At 50.1% G+C, this 20,471-nt stretch overlaps 1 protein-coding gene and 6 non-coding genes across 7 annotated transcripts; 6 read left to right on the top strand and 1 right to left on the bottom strand.

Annotated features, from left to right (window-relative positions):
• The first annotated feature begins 6,640 nt into the window (after positions 1-6,640).
• On the top strand, positions 6,641-7,651 carry LOC137441537 (feather beta keratin-like). Its single transcript, XM_068139203.1, has 2 exons — positions 6,641-6,933; positions 7,615-7,651. The coding sequence occupies exons 1-2, from the start codon at positions 6,641-6,643 to the stop codon at positions 7,649-7,651; spliced, it is 330 nt and encodes a 109-aa protein (XP_067995304.1).
• A 4,702-nt stretch (positions 7,652-12,353) lies between these two features.
• TRNAP-CGG (transfer RNA proline (anticodon CGG)) lies at positions 12,354-12,425 on the top strand. The gene has a single exon. It is a non-coding gene; the product is annotated as a tRNA-Pro (tRNA).
• A 719-nt stretch (positions 12,426-13,144) lies between these two features.
• TRNAA-UGC (transfer RNA alanine (anticodon UGC)) lies at positions 13,145-13,216 on the top strand. Its single transcript has one exon. It is a non-coding gene; the product is annotated as a tRNA-Ala (tRNA).
• Positions 13,217-13,858: 642 nt separating this feature from the next.
• TRNAP-AGG (transfer RNA proline (anticodon AGG)) lies at positions 13,859-13,930 on the bottom strand. Its single transcript has one exon. It is a non-coding gene; the product is annotated as a tRNA-Pro (tRNA).
• Positions 13,931-14,425: 495 nt separating this feature from the next.
• TRNAP-UGG (transfer RNA proline (anticodon UGG)) lies at positions 14,426-14,497 on the top strand. Its single transcript has one exon. It is a non-coding gene; the product is annotated as a tRNA-Pro (tRNA).
• Positions 14,498-19,389: 4,892 nt separating this feature from the next.
• TRNAP-AGG (transfer RNA proline (anticodon AGG)) lies at positions 19,390-19,461 on the top strand. Its single transcript has one exon. It is a non-coding gene; the product is annotated as a tRNA-Pro (tRNA).
• A 775-nt stretch (positions 19,462-20,236) lies between these two features.
• On the top strand, positions 20,237-20,318 carry TRNAS-CGA (transfer RNA serine (anticodon CGA)). Its single transcript has one exon. It is a non-coding gene; the product is annotated as a tRNA-Ser (tRNA).
• The last annotated feature ends 153 nt before the right edge of the window (positions 20,319-20,471 follow it).

Below are 20,471 nucleotides of genomic sequence, written 5' to 3'. Positions count from 1 at the left end.
ACCGAAAGAAGTCCTTTGCCTGGAGAAGGGGACAGAGGAAACAAAAGGCACAGTATCACAGTATCACAGTATCACTTAGGTTGGAAAGGACCTCGAGGATCATCGAGTCCAACCTATCAACACAGACCCCATGACTAGACCATAGCACCAAGTGCCACGTCCAATCTCCCCTTGAACGCCTCCAGGGTCGATGACTCAACCACCTCCCTGGGCAACCCGTTCCAATGCCGAATGACTCGCTCGGTGAAGAATTTCCTCCTCACCTCGAGTCTGAACCTCCCCTGGCGCAGCTTGAGACTGTGTCCCCTTGTTCTGGTGCTGGTTGCCTGGGAGAAGAGGCCAACCCCCTCCTGGCTACAGCCACCTTTCAGGTAGTTGTAGAGGGCAATGAGGTCACCCCTGAGCCTCCTCTTCTCCAGGCTAAACAATCCCAGCTCCCTCAGCCTCTCCTCATAGGGCTTATGTTCAAGGCCTCTCACCAGCCTTGTTGCCCTTCTCTGGACACGCTCAAGTGTTTCAATGTCCTTCTTAAACTGAGGAGCCCAGAACTGGACACAGTACTCAAGGTGCGGCCTAACCAGAGCAGAGTACAGGGGCACTATGACCTCCCTGCTCCTGCTGGCCACACTATTCCTAATGCAGGCCAGGATGCCATTGGCCCTCCTGGCCACCTGGGCACACTGCTGACTCATATTCAGGTGGCTGTCGATCAGCACACCCAGGTCCCTCTCTGTTTGGGAGCTCTCCAGCCACTCTGACCCCAGCCTGTAGCTCTGCATGGGGTTGCCGTGGCCAAAGTGCAGCACTCGGCACTTGGACTTGTTGAATGACATCCCGTTGGACTCTGCCCATCTGTCCAGTCGGTCGGAGTCCCTCTGCAGAGCCTTTCTACCCTCTAACTGACTAACATCTGCCCCTAACTTTGTGTCATCTGCAAACTTGCTGATGACTGACTCTACCCCTCATCCGGATCATCAACGAATATGTTGAAGAGGACAGGGCCCAGCACTGATCCCTGGGGGACACCACTGGTGACTGACCTCCAGCTGGATGCGGCACCGTTCACGACCACTCTCTGGGCCCGGCCCTCCAGCCAGTTCCTAACCCAGCACAGAGTGTAATGGTCCAATCCACGGGCTGACAGCTTAGCCAGCAGTTTGCTGTGGGGGACGGTGTCAAAGGCCTTGCTGAAGTCTAGGTAGACCACATCCACAGGCCTCCCCACATCCACCAGGCGGGTCACCTGATCATAGAAAGAGATCAGGTTGGAGAGGCAGGATCTGCCCTTCCTGAATCCATGTTGGCTGGACCTGAGCCCTTGGCCATCCTTCAGGTGCGCAATTATTGCCGCCAGGATAATCTGCTCCATCACTTTCCCTGGCACTGAGGTCAGGCTGACCGGCCTGTAGTTTCCAGGTTCCTCCATCCGACCCTTCTTATGGATGGGGACCACGTTGGCCAGTTTCCAGTCATCTGGGACCTCACCGGTGAGCCAGGACTGGAGGAAAATGATGGAGAGTGGCCTAGCTAGCACATCCGCCAGCTCTCTCAGCACCCTAGGATGGATCCCATCTGGTCCCATGGACTTGTGGATATCCAAGTGGCTCAGCAGGTCCTGAACTAACTCCTCATGGATTTCCAGGGTATTACTCTGCTCTGCTCTGCACATGGCAGGGAGTCAAAATAATCTGATTTGTTTAATGAATGAAAGGAAAACCATAGTGGAAAGAGTTGTTCTTGGAGATGCTAGTATTTAGGAGAAGGGTAAAGACTGCTCTTTCCAACCTCTACTCATTTCTGGGAATATGTGCTTTCTGCTTGAGACATGGCTTTCTCTGGAGGAACTACCAAACTGGGATAATTTTACCAAACCAAAACATTGTACCCATTTTCTCCAGGATGTGTGACAACATCACCCCTGGTTCTTCCTGCAGATGAAGGCATGAGAACAAACATGGCCCACAACCAACTCTTTCCCTGCCTTCATCAGCCTCAGCAGTACTCTGCAACTCCAGTTTCACTTCTCTGCATTTTAATTTCTGTCAACTCAAGAACTGGATGTTTCTGAGACCAGACAGAGGGTAAAAGTTTGCCCCGCACCAAAATGTATCCTGAAAGACAAAGGCAGATTTTGGAGCAGCCACAGCCCCACTGCTTCCCATCTCCAAGGAACACCTGCTCCCCCAGGGCTTGCCTCAGGGCCACAGCCTATCTGCCCAAAGCAGGACACGTTGAGGATGGCTCCCAGGTGGCTGACAGGCAAGCAGGACACCCCTGTGCCAGGAGGCAGCAGCTTGATGCAGACAGACCTCGGTGGTTGCTCCTCACCACAGCTATGGAGAACCCCTGGCTGCCTCTGTCCTTGCCAGGGCAGACAGGGTGCTTCAGGGCTCCAGAGCCCAGCCAGAGCTGCTGGGGAGAGCCAGGCTCTAGATGCTGTGTGCCACCCTGGGGCTGCAGATAATCCAGTTCCACTTCAGATGTCTCCTGTAATTGCTGGGTCCCCAGGTGGGCTGTTGCTCCACAGCGTCACTGAGGCTGGCATCCCCCCTCCAGGAGGCCTCGTCACTGTGCACCAGGGCAGGGGCATGGGTGTGCCAGGGCACACATAGCCCAGCAGTGCTGAAGGGTGTCCCAAGGGTGTCAGCTTGTCTCTTCTCCCAGCTGCAGATATTAGTAAAACAGAGTTAGAAATTGGTGTGTAGGTCTCAGCTCTTTTGTAAAATGTCACAATATCGTTGGAGTGAAAATGTTATGAAAACAGAATCTATTCTACTGAACACACTCCCAGGCTCTTCTGCTTTGTACCTTAACGTTTTAGCATAGCTAATTTCCATTCAGAGAAACCATCCTGGTGAAACTGATGCTAACTCACGAGAGATAAATTAAGTCCATTGTCACAATGACAGAAATCTGGGTATTGAGGAAAAACAGGTCTGTACTTCATTTACTCCTAACTTCATTTGGATGCTTTGAGATTCAAACACTTCTGGCAGATGTTTGTTTTTTTTTTAATGTGGGGGAATATTTCCACAAATTAAAAGAAAAATATTACATAGACTTAGATTACCTACTGGTTATATCTATACAGCATAGAATCTTCTCTTAATCATGTATTCACATTATAAAATGTGAAGATGCATTCGTTACTACGTTTATGTCACTACTTCCTGCTCAGGACTGAACATACGGAAGCCGAGTAGCTATACAATGTTTAAGTTTCCAAAAGTTACCAAAACCTCTTTTTTTTTTTTTTAGCCTGGGATAAGAAGTTGCTAGGATTATGCAAAACTTGTTGTAAACTTTTAATTGAAATGTGACTAACTAGAAACAGCATTTCAGATTATGCTGACAACAGAGCAACCCTTTCCAAGGTGACATAATTAGAGGTGAGGCCAGAGCAGGTTAGAAAAGATCGGATAGCTTGTTGCTGATTCTGTAGAGCCTTTTACTGATCAAATATGACAAGTTGATGGCAAATTTCTTCTGACAGTATTTCTTTCAAGGCAAATAATAATTGATAGGTTCCTATCTTTATGAAATGTGTCAACAACATGGCTGCTTTCACACAACAGGCTTTCCACGTAAGCATGGATTTTTCTTCCTCCCTTTCCTCCCCTCTCCTTTCCTCCCCCCGGGGTGCAGTGTTATATAGGGGTGTAGTGTTCTACAGCAGTTTTCTGAATTAATTTGTTGTCATGCTGCCCACAGCTGGTCTTTAGGTGTCTTTCTCATTGCAGATCTAAAGGAATGTTTTTAACAAAGCCAATGGGAAAATGTTTTTAGTTTAAAGATTAAGTTAAATATTTCCTCTTAGGAAAGGAAGTCCCCAAGCATCTGTGGATGTTCTTCTGGGACAGGCTGGTCCAGTGTGAGCAGAACCTTGAGTACTTGAGCTGGGTTGCAAAACCTAAACACAGTGTGAGACTGCAAATAGAACATCCCAGCCTGTGTCTGGAAGCCTGGAAGGGAGTCCCACAGGAAGAGCTGTTTTCTTTGGGGTCACAGGAGTGCACAAAGGCACAACTCCCCCCCCAGGTGATGGAAGATTAGTGAAAGGGAAGAATATCTGACTGGCAGAAGAAGAATTTAATTGGGCTGTGTGTCCAAGGTGCAACTGTGTCATCATTTTGTTATTCAAAAGTGAGCAAAAAGCAGTAACGCAAAGCTTAAAATGAAGCTTCATCTTTTCTTGCTCACCTAATTGCCTTTTAGGAGGTTGTGATGACCCCGCAGCCTCCTGCATTACTTTAGCAGGCTGCAAGGTCACTTTCTGTCTGAAGCATGTGTCCTCTGCTGCACCTTGGAAAAGCTGATTCTCTCCTTCCCCTTCCACAATGGTGCTGATAATAGCTGGGCCTGACATCAGCATCTCTTGAAAGGCTTTTTTGCCGTGACAGACGGGGCAGAAAGGAGTCACTAGGGAAAATTCAGTGCTACCAACCATGGATCTGCAAGGCCAAGTCACTCTAGGAACTAAAATGACCCCCCCAAACCCTCTAAGGCATGTCTCTATCAGTGATGCCTCTATCAACTCCCAACTCCACACATGCATAGTACATGTGCCCCAGTACTACCATGGTTTGTTCCAGGGCAGGTTATGTTAGTGTCTTCATCTGGGCTCTACTGGCATGAAATAAAAAGGCTTCTTCAATCTTTCCTTGCCCCTGGAGCCTGATGGCTCATTCCCCTGCTTGAGACCATGTCAGCAACTCCCTCTTGCTAGCATGCAAGTGATTCATGTTTAAGTGTAGTTTGGGACTTTTGTGACTCTCTGGCTGTTTAGCAGCTGACAGGCATTTGGCAGAGCAATCAGGTATCACACTGCAGCAGGCAATTAAAAATGTCTTGAGAATGCCATTTTATCACCAGGAAGCTTAGCTGTGAACCTCTGGCTGTGAAGAGCAGCATGGAAAGGCTCTTGACCTTGGAAATCACCTCACTCTGCAAATCCAGTCAGGTTTGTTGTGCATCACCTTCAGGAGTGGACTCCAGAGCCCATCATTACTTTGCTTTAAAAATCTGATGTATCTTCCAAGCAGAATTCTTACCCCAAATGTGAGGAATAATAACAAAACCAGGCAAAATCCTCTTAAGTGGGTCCCAAACCAGTTTGCTCATCCTTGTGTAACTCATGGAATCAGAATGGTTTGAGTTTGAAGAGACCTTAAAGACCATCTAGTTCCAACCCCACTGCCATGGGCAGAGACACCTTCTGCTAGACCATGGTGCTCAAGACTCTAATCAATCTGGCCTTGAACACTTCCAGGTAGGGGGCATTCCCTGGGCAACTTGTTCCAGTGTCTCACCACCCTTAATGTAAAGAATTTCTTCCTTAAATGTCTGTAGGTACATGGGCAGCTAGGGCAGCTTCAGCATTTTTCTGCCAACTGTGTGTGGTCCCTCAGTACTTGTAGTGGCAAGGTGGCCCCCTGGTTTTCCTGTCATCATTGAGAGGGTCTGCCTATAAACGTAGGTTTGTTGTGTTGTGCCTGCATCCCTGAGCTCACCTCAGGTGCACTGGGGACCTGAATTGGTTGTGCTTGGAGGAAGGTGGGAGTGATGTGCTAGGGGATGTACCTGCCCTAAATTCTGCTGAAACACTCTCCTGCCTGGTGCTGTACTTTGGCCTTAGGTAAATGTACTTTGGGAAGGTAATTAATGCCTCTAGCCAGACTCATTTCAATCTTACTCAGTATGAAATGGAAGCTAAACATGAGAGATGAAAGGGGGAACTGTTTAATCAGCCGGGGGAAATTTCCAGGAGAAAACTGCTGGTTATTGGGGAGGTTCAGGCAGAAGGTATGTGCCCACCCCTGGGGAGATGAGGCAGCCCTATAAAATCCCATGCAGCACCCAACTCCACCACCTGCTCCCTGCTGCCGCTTCTGCCTCTATCTGGGTAAGTTGAATTGGGTTCTGTTTCCTCCCCATTGAGCTGTTGTTTTTACCCATGCCTTGTGCCTGGTTCTCTACCAGAGTTCAAGGCTTCTTACCTGCTTCCCTCCTGCCTGTGGAGGATTGCGGGGAATGGTTTCTTTCTGCTCCAAAACGAAGAGTGCAAGGGGTTCTAGGATGCAGGTCTTGTAGGATACATAACCATGTAGCCTGGTGCATCCTGCATGGTTTTCCTTGCCGAAGAAAACCTGCACATACCCAGGTTGCAGCGCTCAGGGTGTCTTTGTGTGTGGAAGGACATCAGAGGTCATTTCTATTTTAGGATGGGATAGCTTAGCTCATGTCAGGTCCAGCTCAGTCGTGTATGGATTTAGTGAGTTTTGCTACAACTAGATGTATCTCAGCAAGCACTTTGCTTGCCGAAGCTTTGAGGTCAGCTCAAGGACAGGCAACGTGCTGGGGCAGATCTGCTTTCAGCTGCTGGTGCCTCCTGGTTCCCCAGACATGTAATTCAAACCAAACTCCATCCTTTCTCCAGGGTGGATTACAGAGAGAGGGAATGGGGAATCTGGCTCCTGCTCATTTGGAAAGTCTTTCTTTCAGGTTTCTAAACCATCCAAACTCTCCCTAGAGCTATCTTTCCCACACCTCTTACTGTGAGAGGTCTCAGCAGTGATGGACCAGCCTCTGCCTTGCATTTACACTCTGGTTCTCGTTTTCAGGTCTGCGTCCTTGCTGAGCGATGTCCTGCTACGACTTGTGCCTGCCTTCCTCCTGTGGTCCCCGGCCGCTGGCCACCAGCTGCAACCAGCCCTGCTTCCGCCGCTGTGGGGACTCCACTGCCGTCATCCAGCCCCCTACTGTTGTGGTCACCCTGCCCGGGCCCATCCTCAGCTCCTACGCGCAAAATACGACGGTGGGGTCCACAGCGTCGGCAGCAATCGGGAGCTACCTCCGGTGCTGTGGGGTTCCCGTGGCCTCTGGCAGTTCTCGGGGGCTGGGGAAGGCGGGACTGCTGTGTTTGGGCAGCGGACTGTAGGATTGTCCCCGGCGGTCAGCCCCTCCTGCGGATGCCAGCTAAGCAGCCACGTCAGGAAGGACAAACAAAGCACAGGACCAAGATTTGGGAAGAGGACTTAGGAAATGCCCGTGGATTTCCCAGTTGTGGGGAAGGGAGGAAGGGAGCCATGTGAGCTTGTCACTTGAGATCGTGCCTTTGTACACCTTTCTCTAGCTAAGCCTTACTTTATATTTCCATGTAGGTGTCACATCCTGCAGTACTACACAGCATTTGCTGCTGGCTGGGCGAAAATGCTTATAGCAGGCTGTAGATGGAAGATGATAGTCATGGGGTGATGGGGCAGAGAAACACCCTGTAGGAGTCAGCTTGTCCCGGGGTGGGGTTTATCTGTTCCTTTACCAAGCGCTGGAAATGCTCTATGCATACTCTGAACTGGTTTATTCTCCTTCTCATTAAAGTTATTCTACATCATAGCCTGAGTCTTCTGGTATTCCTTTTGCCTTTGGTGTGGAGGGGTAACTTGCTCTGGAGGCAGCTTGTTACTGGCGCAAAAGGTCTCTGTTTGTTTGTTTGTTTGTTTGAAAAGGGAGTTTCTGCTGCTCAGCTCCACACTGGGCTGATGTAAATGTGTGGTTTGCTGTGACCAGCCTGAGGGCAGCTTTCTCAACCTAGAAACCTCTCTTGCTGCCCGACAGCAAGCACCTGCTTAAGGAGGACTTCCTGCAGGAGTAGACTTATTGCCTGCTCCCTTGAAGAGGTGGGAACACAAAGGTTTGGCATTCCAAAATGGTGTTTTCCCTGCATTTTTTAGCAATGTCTCAGGAGGAGCTAAGGAGGATGGATGGGGTCAGGGAAGAAAGGCAGAAGTGGACTTCTTGTGAGATGTTCCTTTGGATGGTCATTCTACTCCAAACTTATCCAATGTTTTATGGGTGACAATGAAGAGTAGAAAATTCCTAAGATATGCCAGGACAAAACCATACCTCAAGCATTAGGCTTTTTATTCTTACTCTTTACAACAGCATTACACAAATAAGTATGAACTGACCCAAAGGCAGACAGCCCAGGTACCAGTGAGGCATGTGATATGTCTGCATCTGGCTGAGTGTTTTCATGAAGCAGCAGAAATGTTTCGTTCTGAGCTGCTGCATGCACACATAGACATATGTGCAGATGTAGCATTTCCTTGTGTGAGCCCTATGAAAAATGTGAGCTGAATATACTCATGTCCCTGTGCTAGCTCAGTATGAAGGCTCAGGGAATGCCATCCCACTCCAGATGTGGGTGCACTTTGTCCAGCAGCCCATCTCCACAGCAGTATCCCCAGCCCTGTTAGAGAAAGGGATGACTGCAATATGAAACGTGGTGCAGGCTCATCCAGGTTTCCTCTGGACATACAAACATTCAGGAACTCAAATTTGCTGAGACCTGACTGATTAGAGGTGTTGCACAAAGAGGCATGCTAATGTTTCTCAGAGACACCAAGCACGATGGTTGCTCAAACTGGTGTTAATGCTATCAGGACAGATATAGAAATGTCATAATAAGAATGCAAAGAACAAACTTAATTTCCTTTTGTGGTGCAGATACTGAGGTAAGAGCAAAAGCTGAACTAGTGTTCATCAGGAAGATTTACTCTGATGCTGAGCAGAAGACCTGGAGGTCCCATGCTTGTGAGCTGGTAAGTTTGAGGCCAAGAATAACCCCATCGCTGGCCCCAGTCACAGCACAGTGAGTTCCATACTGAGCTCTTTGCAAAGTCTGGGCCCAAGACTTCATTTGAACACATTAGAGAATTGGAAAATACTTGTTTTAGAGGGAAAAGATGCAGGTGTCTCTGGAAAAAGATGTCAGGCATTGAGTAAAGCCTCTTTCCAAGATGCCATATATCATCAAGCAATACCTCTTCAGCTAATGGAAGGGAGAATAAGAATCTTCCATGGGTATTGTTTAAATATTTCTTCTCTTTGGTAGTTTGATATTTTGCATAAAGCTTATGAGAGTTTATAAGGAATGAGTAAGCTAAGCTTGAAAGCATGTGGATTTTCAAAAGACTATGACCAAGTTCAGCTGATTGCTCAAGAGATATTCACAGGAATGCTCTTAATGTGGAGAAAATTTATCTGGGAATTGCTCAGCAGTCCAAGCACCAGGTGTGATTTCTCATTCCTCTTCCAAGAACTGCTCATATGTATTTATCCCAGCTCCAGAAATTATTTGCAAAGATGGGATGCAAAACTCTGAACACTACAATGGGGAAAACCATTGGATTTCCAGCAAAAACTTTGTTAGAAAGCAGTAGGCATCTGGGGCTTGTGCAACTGTCTTCCACCAGTCTGCTGTCTAGGACAGTCCTGAATGGAGCAGGGGAAAGAATAATGACAGTTTTTATGTGGCTTTTCACAGGATTACTCCACCAGTGACATTCTACAGGCTATTTTTCTGAAGATCCAGTGTCTCAAAGGAGATTAAAACCCACACAAGTCCTTGATTTGACTTGTTAATTGTGGTGCCTTAGTGCAAACAGAATTGGGGAAGGGAGGACTTCAGTGCCCTGCAGGTCTCTCTGTCTTGGATCTGGCACTCCGTCTCCCATGGGTGCTGTGACTCTCAGCTGGGAGTCATGCCATCTTGGCTCCCAGCTCAAAAGCTGTCCTGCATTAACTCCCACATATTCCCCCCAGCCAGCTCTTGCCCAAGGCAGGACCTCACAGACCTGCTGATCAAGCCTTAAAAATATAGATTCCTGCAAAGACAATGCAGCCAAAGGCCCTAGTTCAAAACAGGGAACTACATACCAAGACTGAGATGATAAATAATGCTTAGTGGATGAAAGGATGCACATGGAGGGAAATAGCCGGATTCTGGGATTTGGTCCCAGCATTGCCTACTTCCATCTTCTAAGTGCAGTGGCAGAAACTTCTCTCAGAAAAGCCTGGAGCTTAGCCCAAAAGCAACCCCTTGTCCATGCCTGCTTATGTGGAGTTTCATGTCTGCTGTTTGCCTCCTATTTTCCCTCAACTGCTCATGTTCTTGGATTAACCTTCTTGTTGTCACTCAACATCTTCCTGCTGCAGCACTCTTTGCTTCCTATAGATCTCTATTTACCTTCATTTTCTTTCTTCTGTCCTTTGCTTTGGTGAAGTCAACTGCACCAGCAGAAATGACAGTGCATGAATTGTGGTGGGTGATAGTTCCCCATTGCAGGGTAACATCCATGGGGGCATCGACCTCCTCTTTGGGGTGCCTATAACCATGGGAAAACCCTAACCTGCACCACCGCATGTGGCAAATGGTCTTGTTCAGGTTTGTCTGCATTTGCCTTTTTGGAGAAGCTGATAGAAGCAACCAGTGAGCATTTTGTATGCTAATGGGTTCTTTGCCCCACTGGCAATGGGGGAGCTGGGGAGAAGGAATGAAGTCATGGCTTACGTTGGAAAAAACAGAGAAGCATAGAGGGTTCTCATGGAAAAGGGAGCACTTGTGTGAGTAGCAAACAAGTGGGACAATTAGGAGTGAAAGCCCTAATGAACAGGAGGCTAGTGACAGGGTTGGAGCGACATCCTGATGGTGGCTGAATGATGGCTGGGCTAACAAGATCCCAGCACATCTCTCTGGCTCCTCTGCATGTAAAGGTGAGAAGACAAACATCTGAGTGACGCACAGAAGTGGGACAGGATGAAGAGACATATTCACCACTTGTGCCTTTGCTGGATTGCAAAAGGTATGTCCCAGCCCAACATTTGGGTGCCAAGCTGAGGACAACACCAGGAGGATGAGCTGGCCTCAGCAGGCAACATCCCTCATCCCTCCTTGCTGGCGTAAGCACTCATGGCCAGAATGCTTGGGGACGTGCAGCTGGGTAAAGAGACAGGGTCCCTGGAGCTGGGAGCCTGCAGGCATGTCAACAAAAGTCTCCTCTCTTGTCCACCAAAGCTCTGCAATGCAACTTCCCACCATCAAAGCAGAGAGGACACCTGCCCTTGTGAACAGGAGAGATGGCTTTAGGAAGCAGAGAGAAAGTAGTTACTGGGCTAAGAAGGAATAAGAAGGAGGGGAATGCACCACTGAGAGGACATCCCACCCTAGACACCTACAGACTAACTGCAGGGGTTTGACACTGAATCTTTCTGTGACCTCACTGCCATGAAAGGGCCTTGCACCAGCCTGGGGAGCCAGACAGGCTATGGCTCTGTCAAGAGCCCAGGTTCTTCCCCAGGGCTGGAAATCCCATAAAGCAGGAAAATAACAGGCTATCCACATATGTGAGTCATGGGGGAAGAAACATGCAAATTGAAAATCCCTGGCATCTTGGCTGGTTCTCCTACTCCTACCTATGAGAGTGGGGCTCACAAGGATTGCACCCTAGCAAGTCTGCAATCCTGCTGGCTCTGCCAGCACCCCTGAGACAAAATCATCGCCAGACACTGCTCCTGGCTTCTATACACCCCCTTGTCCTCTGAGTTTCTTGCTTCAGGGAGGGCAGCCCTTGGGGAGAGACAGAGATAAGCACAATGAAAGCTGATCTCAAATCCCAACGGTTTAAGAGGTCTTGGGAACAAAATATTTGTGGAGTTTTCTTTGACACTCAAGAATTGCTCAGTTAAATATTCCAAGGCTGTCAAATCACGTTTGATGAGAATTAGATGTCTGCATATTTCCCAGAGAGGAAAGGGCTCATCTGGCTGTTGCTGCATAAGGCAGCTGTTAGCACTGAATGCATGGAGCTGAAGAAGTCAGACAACCACGGGGGTTGTGTGACCCGGAAATCACAAGGGTGTGTTCAGTGCTCCCCCTGCCCACTCCTTGCAAGGCAGTGGAGAGGAGCGAGATTTGTCTGCCCTGCCTATGGCTGAGTCATCCATGTTCCCCTGGGTCAGCTCACAGGGTTTGGATGTGCCCCAAGGAGGGAACCTTTACTCTAGCACAGCCTGCAATGCAATATAATTAGCATTGGAGTCTCACTGTGGGAGGACTGTCTGAAAATCAGGTCTTCACCTTGCACCCACTGTAGCTGTCTGTCATGGAGGGAGGTCACCACCAGCTGGGGTCCCTCAGCAGCTCAGCTTCCCACTTCATCACAGCTATAGGCAGCCCAATCCTCAGGAACTATGTCCAGAAAAAAATTCCCCATCCTGCTCCACAGCCATCCTCATAGTCCTGGAGCCCCATAGTACCAGCACCCTGACAACTGCCATGGTTGGAAGCTCCTGAAGGTGAGGAAAAAAAGAACAGCCGGGGAAATGTCTGGTAATGCGGTGTTTGCAGCTTCTGCCCCTTGTTCTAAAGCAACACTGGCACCTGTGGGGAGAAGGAGAGGGATATTGTTGGGGTGGTAATAGGAGATGGGAACACTGAAGAATCATCACCCTGCACTCAGCACCACAGGTGGGTGGAGCACAGGGGCCAAGGGAAGGCAACTTTGGTCTGTCCTGGCTCGTTGGTCTAGGGGTATGATTCTCGCTTCGGGTGCGAGAGGTCCCGGGTTCAACTCCCGGACGAGCCCTGATTTTGGGCATTCACCTTCACTGGTGGCAACGTGGGGTTTTGTGGTGCCTGGTGCAGAGTGGGGTTGATGCTGCATCCTGGATGGGTGGGTCCCCTCACGAGGTTGGTAGCAAGGTCCAGGGGGATATAATGTAGTACAGCAGGGGCTACTTGCTTTGTATGCGAGAATTCCTGGATTCAACCCATCCACCATCTCTACCTTTTTTTGCCTGCCCAGATCTACCTCCCTACTGGCTGTGTGGCTGATGGAGCACCCCAGAACTCTAGAAAAGCCCTGGGCTGCCTGTGCACATGACTGCCCAGGGGCTGCTTCCCAGCACCCTTAAGCTGAGAGTTTGCTGGGGGAAAACTACAGCCTCAGCTACACCCCTAAACCCTAAAATGTGGAGGGCAGAGGGGCTAGGGTGCATTGGAGTGCAGCACCCCAGCTCTTTGGTCTGGGGTTATAATTCTTGTTTCCAATGTGAGAGGACCAAGGTTCAACTCATGGATGAGCCCTCCCTTTGCAACAACGTCTTCTTTGTGGACAGCATCCCTGATGTTCCAGATATGGTGGAGCCTTAAGGGTCAGGCCTGGCATCCCTATGTGTCTGCAAACTGGACCCTGTACTGTGGCCACATTGGTTCTCTTTCATCTGACACTAATTTTAGGAAGCTCTAGACCATCACTGAGATGACAGAGGCAGTATATCTTACCTGTACATCTTCCACAGACAGGGGGATGTAGCTCAGTGGTAGAGCGCTTGCTTTGCATGTAAGAGGCCCTGGGTTCAATCCCCAGCATCTCCAGCTTTTGCCTCCTAAACCCATCTTTTCCACGGGGCAGTGGTGATAAACTCGACTTTTATGCCTGCAAAGGAGATTCCCTCATGCCCTCACCTTGCACCACAACCCTAGGTAGCACTGCCCAGAGGGTATATGGCATCACTCTGCCATGTTCCACTCCCCTGATGACTCCTTTCCGACATGTAGGAAGGGACAAGTCCTAGCCATGGCTGAGCTGTGCCTTTTTGACCAGGGGGCAACGAGCAGCACCTTACTCCTGACACTGGAGAGAATGTCCCAGCAGTGAAGACATGGCCAAACTAATGAGGCTGCCTGGGCCCCCTGTGCCAAGCAGCAAGGGCTGTGCCTGGTAGTGGGTTCCCAAAAGTAGGGCTCATCCAGAAGTTGAACACGGGGCCTCTCACACCCTGAGCAAGAATCATACTCCCTAGACCAATAAGCCATGGTGCACAGGTGCATGGGCAGCCCCACTGTCTGCCAGGAACTGGGCTGCTGGGGGGCACTGGGTGTCCTTGAATGAACCTGGGTTGGTAAGAGGGTGTGATCAGGGAGAATGACTATGGACCAGAACGGGAACATTTTTCTGCATGCAGCTCCTGAGCAGAGATACCCACTGAGGACTTGATGGCAGCATGCCCAAAAGTAGGGCTCGTCCGGGAGTTGAACCCGGGACCTCTCGCACCCTAAGCGAGAATCATACCCCTAGACCAACGAGCCACAGTGCACAACTGTCCGTGCACCCCCATAGTCTGCCGGGCACTGTGCTGCTGGGGGGCACTGCTGCACAGCAACCAGGGAGCACTGCGTGTTACTTCTTGGCAATGAGCACTGTCACCAGCCCCATGGAGCTGTGGGGTACAGGACTGGGGATGGGTCCCATCTGTGTGCTCTGCTTCTTTGGTCTAGGGGTATGATTCATGCTTAGGTTGCTAAGTGATCTCACATCAGAGTCCTGGATGAGCCCTGCTTTTGGGCACCCACTGCCAGTCTGAGCCCCTGTAGGGACAGGGCATTGGTGAGGTGACATCTGTGGTCTTGGGAAAACCCCCAGAGATGGTGAGTGTTGGAGATGATGGGCACTGAACCCCATGGCACCTCCAGTTGCTGGCTCAATGGACTGGTCACAGTAAGATGGACCTCTCTGCTCCCTCCCTGACTCCCCAAAAGTGCGTGAGGTTCAGAGGTCATGGCTGCAGAACTCTACAGTGTGATGGCTCGTTGGTCTAGGGGTATGATTCTCGCTTTGGGTGCGAGAGGTCCCGGGTTCAAATCCCGGACGAGCCCTGATTTTGGCTATGCACTTTCTTGTGCAGTGTATGGGAGAGCAGTGGAGCCTGGTTGCAGAGTCATTGGTGCCCCATCCTGCTTAAACACTTTCCCATAGGCAGGATGAACCCCAAAAGCTGGCAGTGAGGTGCGCCGCACTGTGTGGGCCGGGGAGGCAGTTGGAGGCAGTGCTGGACACTGCAGAAAAGACTGTGTGCTCAGAGAGGGTTTTTGAGGTCAGGGCCTTTGGGACAAAATAGGGTCTGGGATTCAAACCCAGCATCTCCATGAGCTTTTGCATCCCCAGAACCCCCTCTTTGACAGTGCCCTAGGAAAGCACTGTGACTTGTTGCCTGGGACTGATTCCTGGAGCCTGCAGGATACAGACCAGTGTCCATGGTTCTTTCCCTCCCCGTTCTGGTGCTACAGGTTTGAGTGGAATTTATCTCCCTCCCCCACTGAGATCAATATCTCTTTTGGGGTGAATGTCAGTGCTGCAGGGAGCAGATGGGTGGGAGCAGGGTGATGGGTGATTTGCTGCAGAGATCAGCTTCATTGCAGGTAAGGCTGTGCTGGGTAGGGAATCTGTAGCCAAAAAAGCCATTGAAAAGCTTTTTTTAGGACTTTTTGAAGCCTGGCAAAACAGCTTTACTATGCTTGGGGCTGGCAGTTTGGGGGCTGGCTGCTGAGCTAGAGTGGGTGGAACCAGCACCTCCCGGTAAATCTAAACGAGGCATTAACACACCAGATGGCCATCTGCTGCAGAGATCAGCACCGCCCACCACCCACCCATGTGGGCAGAGCCGGTACTACCCATTGTTGATCAGGTGATAAGAAGTCTCTGGGACACACAGCACAGGGTGATCAAACAGCGCTTGTGGATGTCCCAGAGGGTGCTGTGACTGTTCACAGCTTGTTGGGGTCTGTGACCTCTGTACACTGACCGAGGTCATTGAACAAGCAAGGTAAGTCATCTGGGTGTATCTCAGCAGCCTGTGAAGTCAGTTAGTGATGGAAATCCAGCCATGGTTACAACCAGGCTGAGGGCTGTTGCTGGTAGAACTGGTAGTACCCAGACAGAGGTTCTGAGAAGATGTGTAGGTGTCCGGGTCCCTGGCTGTGGTGAGTGCTGGAGCCTGGCACTTACAATGGAGGGTTACAGATATAACATATGTATTATATGTGAACAGGCTGAGCTGAAAGAAGGAGTTGCAGGGCTAAGGACTATAAGGGGATATGAAAAGGAGATGGAATTGTGGAGTTGGACTCTGACATCCCTGGGAGAGGGTCAGCAGGTGTGGGTGACACAAGAAGCAGGGGATCCCATGCCCTTTTCTCACCTGGAAAAAGGAAGAAACCTAAGGGATGGTGAGGAATGGAGGTAGGTCCCTCTCTGGAGAGGCAGGTGAGTCCCCTCTCAGTCCCCCCAGTCTTCCTAGCTGTGCACAGACAACAGGTATGGGGCTCTTGAAACAGAGGGCCAGACAAATGAGGACAGAGATGAATGTTCATGCACGCAACTACCCAGGACTTGTCATCCAAGCACATGATTTAGGACTAATGCAAACAAGAAAAAAAAAAAGAAAGGTGGTGGTAGTAGTAGGGAATTCCCTTCCCCAGGGAACTGAGGGCCTGATCTGCAGGCCAGTTCCATTCCACAAGGAGGTCTGCTGCCTGCCTGGGGCACAGGTTAGGGACATTTCTGAGAGACTCTCTGACCTGGTGCAGCCATTAGGCTATTACCCACTGCTGGTTATGCAGATTTGGAGTGATGAGTCAATGTATAGGAGCACAAAAGCAAATAAAAAAGACTTCAGGGCTTTGGGGAAATTACTTGAGGGCTCAGGAGCACAAGTGGTGTTCTCAAGCCCTCTAGTGACAGGAAGTAATACTGAAGGAAAGAAAAAAAATCCAGGTGATTAACACATGGCTTAGAGGTTGTTGCTGCCAACAGAACTTTGGGGTTTTTGACCATGGGGAAGTTTTCTTGGCACCGGGTCTACTGGCCACAGATGGAGTTCATCTGTCCCCTGAGAGGACAAGAATCCTTGCACATAAGTTGCCTGGACTCATTGACAAGGCTTTAAACTAGTTTTAAAGGGGGACAGGGACAAAGCTGGCCTTGCCACTGAGAACTCGGGTGTAGGAGCCCAACGCTTGTGGAGCAGTGTGCTGGCATCTTAGATAACTAGAAGGTCTACTCCACCTCAAGGTTGAAAATTGTGTATTCAGCTCCCTCTCTGAAATGTTTATACACCAATGCATGCAGCATGGGTGAGAAACAGGAGGAGCTGGAGACCATTGTGCTGCAGGGAAACTATCATGTAGCAGCCATCACAGAAACCTGGTGGGATGACTCCCATGACTGGAGTGCTGCAATAGATGGGTACCAACTTTTCAGAAGGGGTAGGCAAGGAAAAAGAGATGGTGAAGTTAGGGAAACATATAAAACCATGCAAATTAATGAAGGTGATGATAGGGTTGAGCCCTTATGGGTAAGAATCAGGGCTAAGGCCAGCAAGAGTGATATTGTGGTGGGAATCTGTTATAGACCACCAGGATGAAGAGGTAGATGAAATTTTTTTATAAGCAGTTGAGAGGAGGTTTCACAATTGCTTCCCCTTGTTTTTGTGGGAGACTTCAACTTCCCAGATGTCTCCTGGGAATACAATACAACAGGGAGAAAACAGTCCTGGAGGTTCCTGGAGTGTGTGGAGGATAACTTCCTGACGCAACTGGGGAGGGATCCAACCAGGGAAGGTGCCCTTCTGGCCTGCTTCTTGTGGACGGGGAAGAACTTGTAGGGGGAGTAAAGGTTGGAGAGTGTCTAGGGCTCAGCAATCATGAGATGATTGAGTTCTCTGTCCTTGGGGAAACAAGGAGAGGGGTTAGTAAAACTGCCACCTTAAACTTCCATAGGGCAAGCTTTGGCCTGTTCAGGAGACTCATTGACAAGAGTCCTTTGGGAGGCCACCCTGAAAGATGTAGGAGTCCAGGAAGGCTGGACATACTTCAAGAGGGAAGTCTTAAAGGCACAGGTGCAGGCTGTCCCTGTGTGCTGAAAAATGAGTCTGCAGGGAAGGTGTCCAGCCTGTGACATATAGAGAACAACCAGAAGATCAGGCCCAGTCAGCATGGGTTAATGAAGGGCAGGTCCTGCCTGACCAACCTTATCTCCTTTTATGACAGGATGTCCTGATTGTTGGAGGAGGGAACGGCTGTGAGTATCATCTACCTAGACTTTTGAAAAGCCTTTGACACTGTTTCCCACAGAATTCTGGTGGACAAACTGTCTGCTCATGACATGGATGAGCACAGGCTCTGCTGGATAAAGCACTGGCTGGGTGAAAGGGTGCAAAGAGTGGTGGTCACTGGAGTTAAATCCAGCTGGTGGCCAGTCACAAGTGGTGCTCCTCAGGGTTCATTTTTGGGGCTGCTTCTGTTTAACATCTTTATTGATGACCTTGATGAAGTGTGCCATCAGTAAGTTTGCAGATGACACCAAGTTAGGTGGCAGTGTTGTTCTGTGACAGGGTAGGGAGGCTCTACAGAGGGACTTGGATAGATTGGATTGATGGGCCAATGTTAATGGGATGAACTTCAACAAGGCCAAATGCCAGGTCCTGCACTTAGGTCACAACACCACCAAGCAGTGCTACAGGCTTGGGGAAGTGTGGCTGGAAAGCTATCTGGTAGAAAGGGATCTGGGGGTTCTAATCAACAAGCAACTGAATATGTGCAAGCAGTGTGCCTAGGTGGCCAGGAAAGCCAATGGCATCCTGGCTTGTATCAGAAATGCTGTGTCCAGCAGGAGTAGGGAGGTGATTTTCCCCTTGTACTCCGCTCTGGTGAGGCCACACCTCAAATATTGTGTCCAGTTTTGGGCACCTCAATACAGGAGAGATGTGGAGATGCTGGAGTGAGTGCAGAGGAGGGCAACAAATCTGGTGAGGGGCGTGAAAAATAAGTCTTATGAGGAATGACTGTGGGAGCTGGGGCAGTTTAGTTTGGAGAAAAGGAGGCTGAGGGGAGACCTCATTGCTCTGTGCAACTACCTGAAAGGACGTTGTAGAGAGGCTGGTGTTGGTCTCTTCTCACAGGTGATTAGTGATAGAACAAGAGGGATAGCGTCAAGCTACAACTGGGTAGGATTAGACTGGACATTAGAAAGAAGTTTTTTACAGAAAGACTGGTCAGGCATTGGAATGGGCTGCCCAGAGAGGTGGTTCAGTCACCAAGCCTGGATGTGTTTAAAGGTCGTTTGGATGTGGTGCTTGGGCATATGGTTTTGGGGTGAACTTTGTAGAGTTATCAGTTGGACTTGGTGATCCTGAGGGTCATTTCCAACCTCAGTATTTCTGTGATTCTGTGGGTGCCCAAAAGGAGGGCTTGTTAAGGAATCAGATCTGGGACAATATAGCAACCTAAGCATGAATCATACCCCTAGACCAAAGTCTTTCTCTCAGGCCATCACCTCTGCCAGGCCCCTGGAAATGTGGCACAGGGTGCTGATGGGGAAATGCTTGGCAACTTGGCAAAATGGTCCACAGCTCCTTAGCCAGCTCCCCTCGAGGTTGTTTCCTTCCATTTCTGCAAAACCTGGAAAATGTTCCTGGAGCCTGTGCCCCTCCTGCTCTGGGGCCACCACAGCCTGAGGCTGGGGCATTGCAAGCTGCCTGTGCAGCTCTGTCTCCTTCCCAGCTCATGCTTTTTGTGGGAAGCAGCATAGTGTTGAAGGTGTCCAGTGCATCCCATCAGAGACCCTCGGGCACATTCTGCTCTACCGGAGCTGGTGACAGTGCTCATTGCCAAGAAGTAACACGCAGTGCTCCCTGGTTGCTGTGCAGCAGTGCCCCCCAGCAGCACAGTGCCCGGCAGACTATGGGGGTGCACGGACAGTTGTGCACTGTGGCTCGTTGGTCTAGGGGTATGATTCTCGCTTAGGGTGCGAGAGGTCCCGGGTTCAACTCCCGGACGAGCCCTACTTTTGGGCATGCTGCCATCAAGTCCTCAGTGGGCAGCTCTGCCCAGGAGCTGCATGCAGAAAAATGTTCCCGTTCTGGTCCATAGTCATTCTCCCTGTTCACACCCTCTTACCAACCCAGATTCATTCAAGGACACCTAGTGCGTACAAACCCAACAACCCCTTCAGTCAGCAGCTTCAGAGGACTTGAGGCAGTAACAAGGATTTTTCTGGGAGTGGCAAGAAAGCCAGGTCAGAGGTGTTTTCAGGAGGATGTATCTCAGTGGAAGAGTGCTTGCTTTTGCATGTAAGAGGCACTGAGTTTAACCCCCAGCATCTGTGTGTCCTTTTATCTCTCCAGAGCCCCTTCCTGCTGGGTGTGCTGCTGCCAGAGCCCTCGAAATCCTGTAGAAAAGCTCTGGGACTTCCTGTGGGTGTCGCTGGTCTGGGGCTGACTCCCAGCACCCAAAGGCTATGAAGAAGTGCCCACAGTCCTTTCCTTGCCCTGCTTGGGCACTGCAAGGTGTGGGGTTGGGAATTATATCCCTATATGAATGAGCCAGGGTGCACAGCTGCCCAAGCACCCCACCTTGTGCTGGGCACTGGGCTGCTGGAGGAGACACTGTTGCACAGGGGCACTGAGTGCTGCTTTCTGAGGACAGGGCTTGCTGCCAGTCCCTCAGGAGCAGAGTGGGACTGAGAGTGTGTGTGGAGATGTGCCAACTACCTGAGACTTCCTTGCTTCCCAGGAAAACGGTGTGTCCAAAAGGGACCTAGGGGCTGCTGAGTGTGGGGCTGTGATGGCCGAGGGGTGAAGGCATTGGACTCGAAATCCAATAGGGTTTCCCTGCGCAGGTTCGAATCCTGCTCACAGCGAGAGATTTTACCTGCTGCTGCCCAGGTGTCCATGCCTGGCTTTCTGGAGTGTGCCCATCCTGGGGGGATCTGGAAGCAGCTGTCTCTACTATTGCAGAGTGCTGGTGCCTTGGGCAGGAGCAGACTGTCCCATCCAGTAGCCACAGCGTGGTG

Source organism: Melanerpes formicivorus, unplaced genomic scaffold, assembly GCF_026170545.1.
Source record: "Melanerpes formicivorus ecotype bairdi unplaced genomic scaffold, bMelFor1.0.p_v2 SCAF_5, whole genome shotgun sequence".
NCBI lineage: Eukaryota > Metazoa > Chordata > Aves > Piciformes > Picidae > Melanerpes > Melanerpes formicivorus.
Note: the sequence above shows the minus strand (reverse complement) of the source record. Positions and strands in the feature narration are given on the sequence as shown.

Excerpts from the sequence above, each read along its gene's own strand:
- LOC137441537 (XM_068139203.1), top strand. The coding sequence starts at position 6,641 with ATGTCCTGCTACGACTTGTGCCTGCCTTCCTCCTGTGGTCCCCGGCCG. Across the intron at positions 6,934-7,614 it reads CTGTGTTTGGGCAGCGGACT|CAAGCACCTGCTTAAGGAGG; the intron begins GTAGGATTGTCC and ends GCTGCCCGACAG.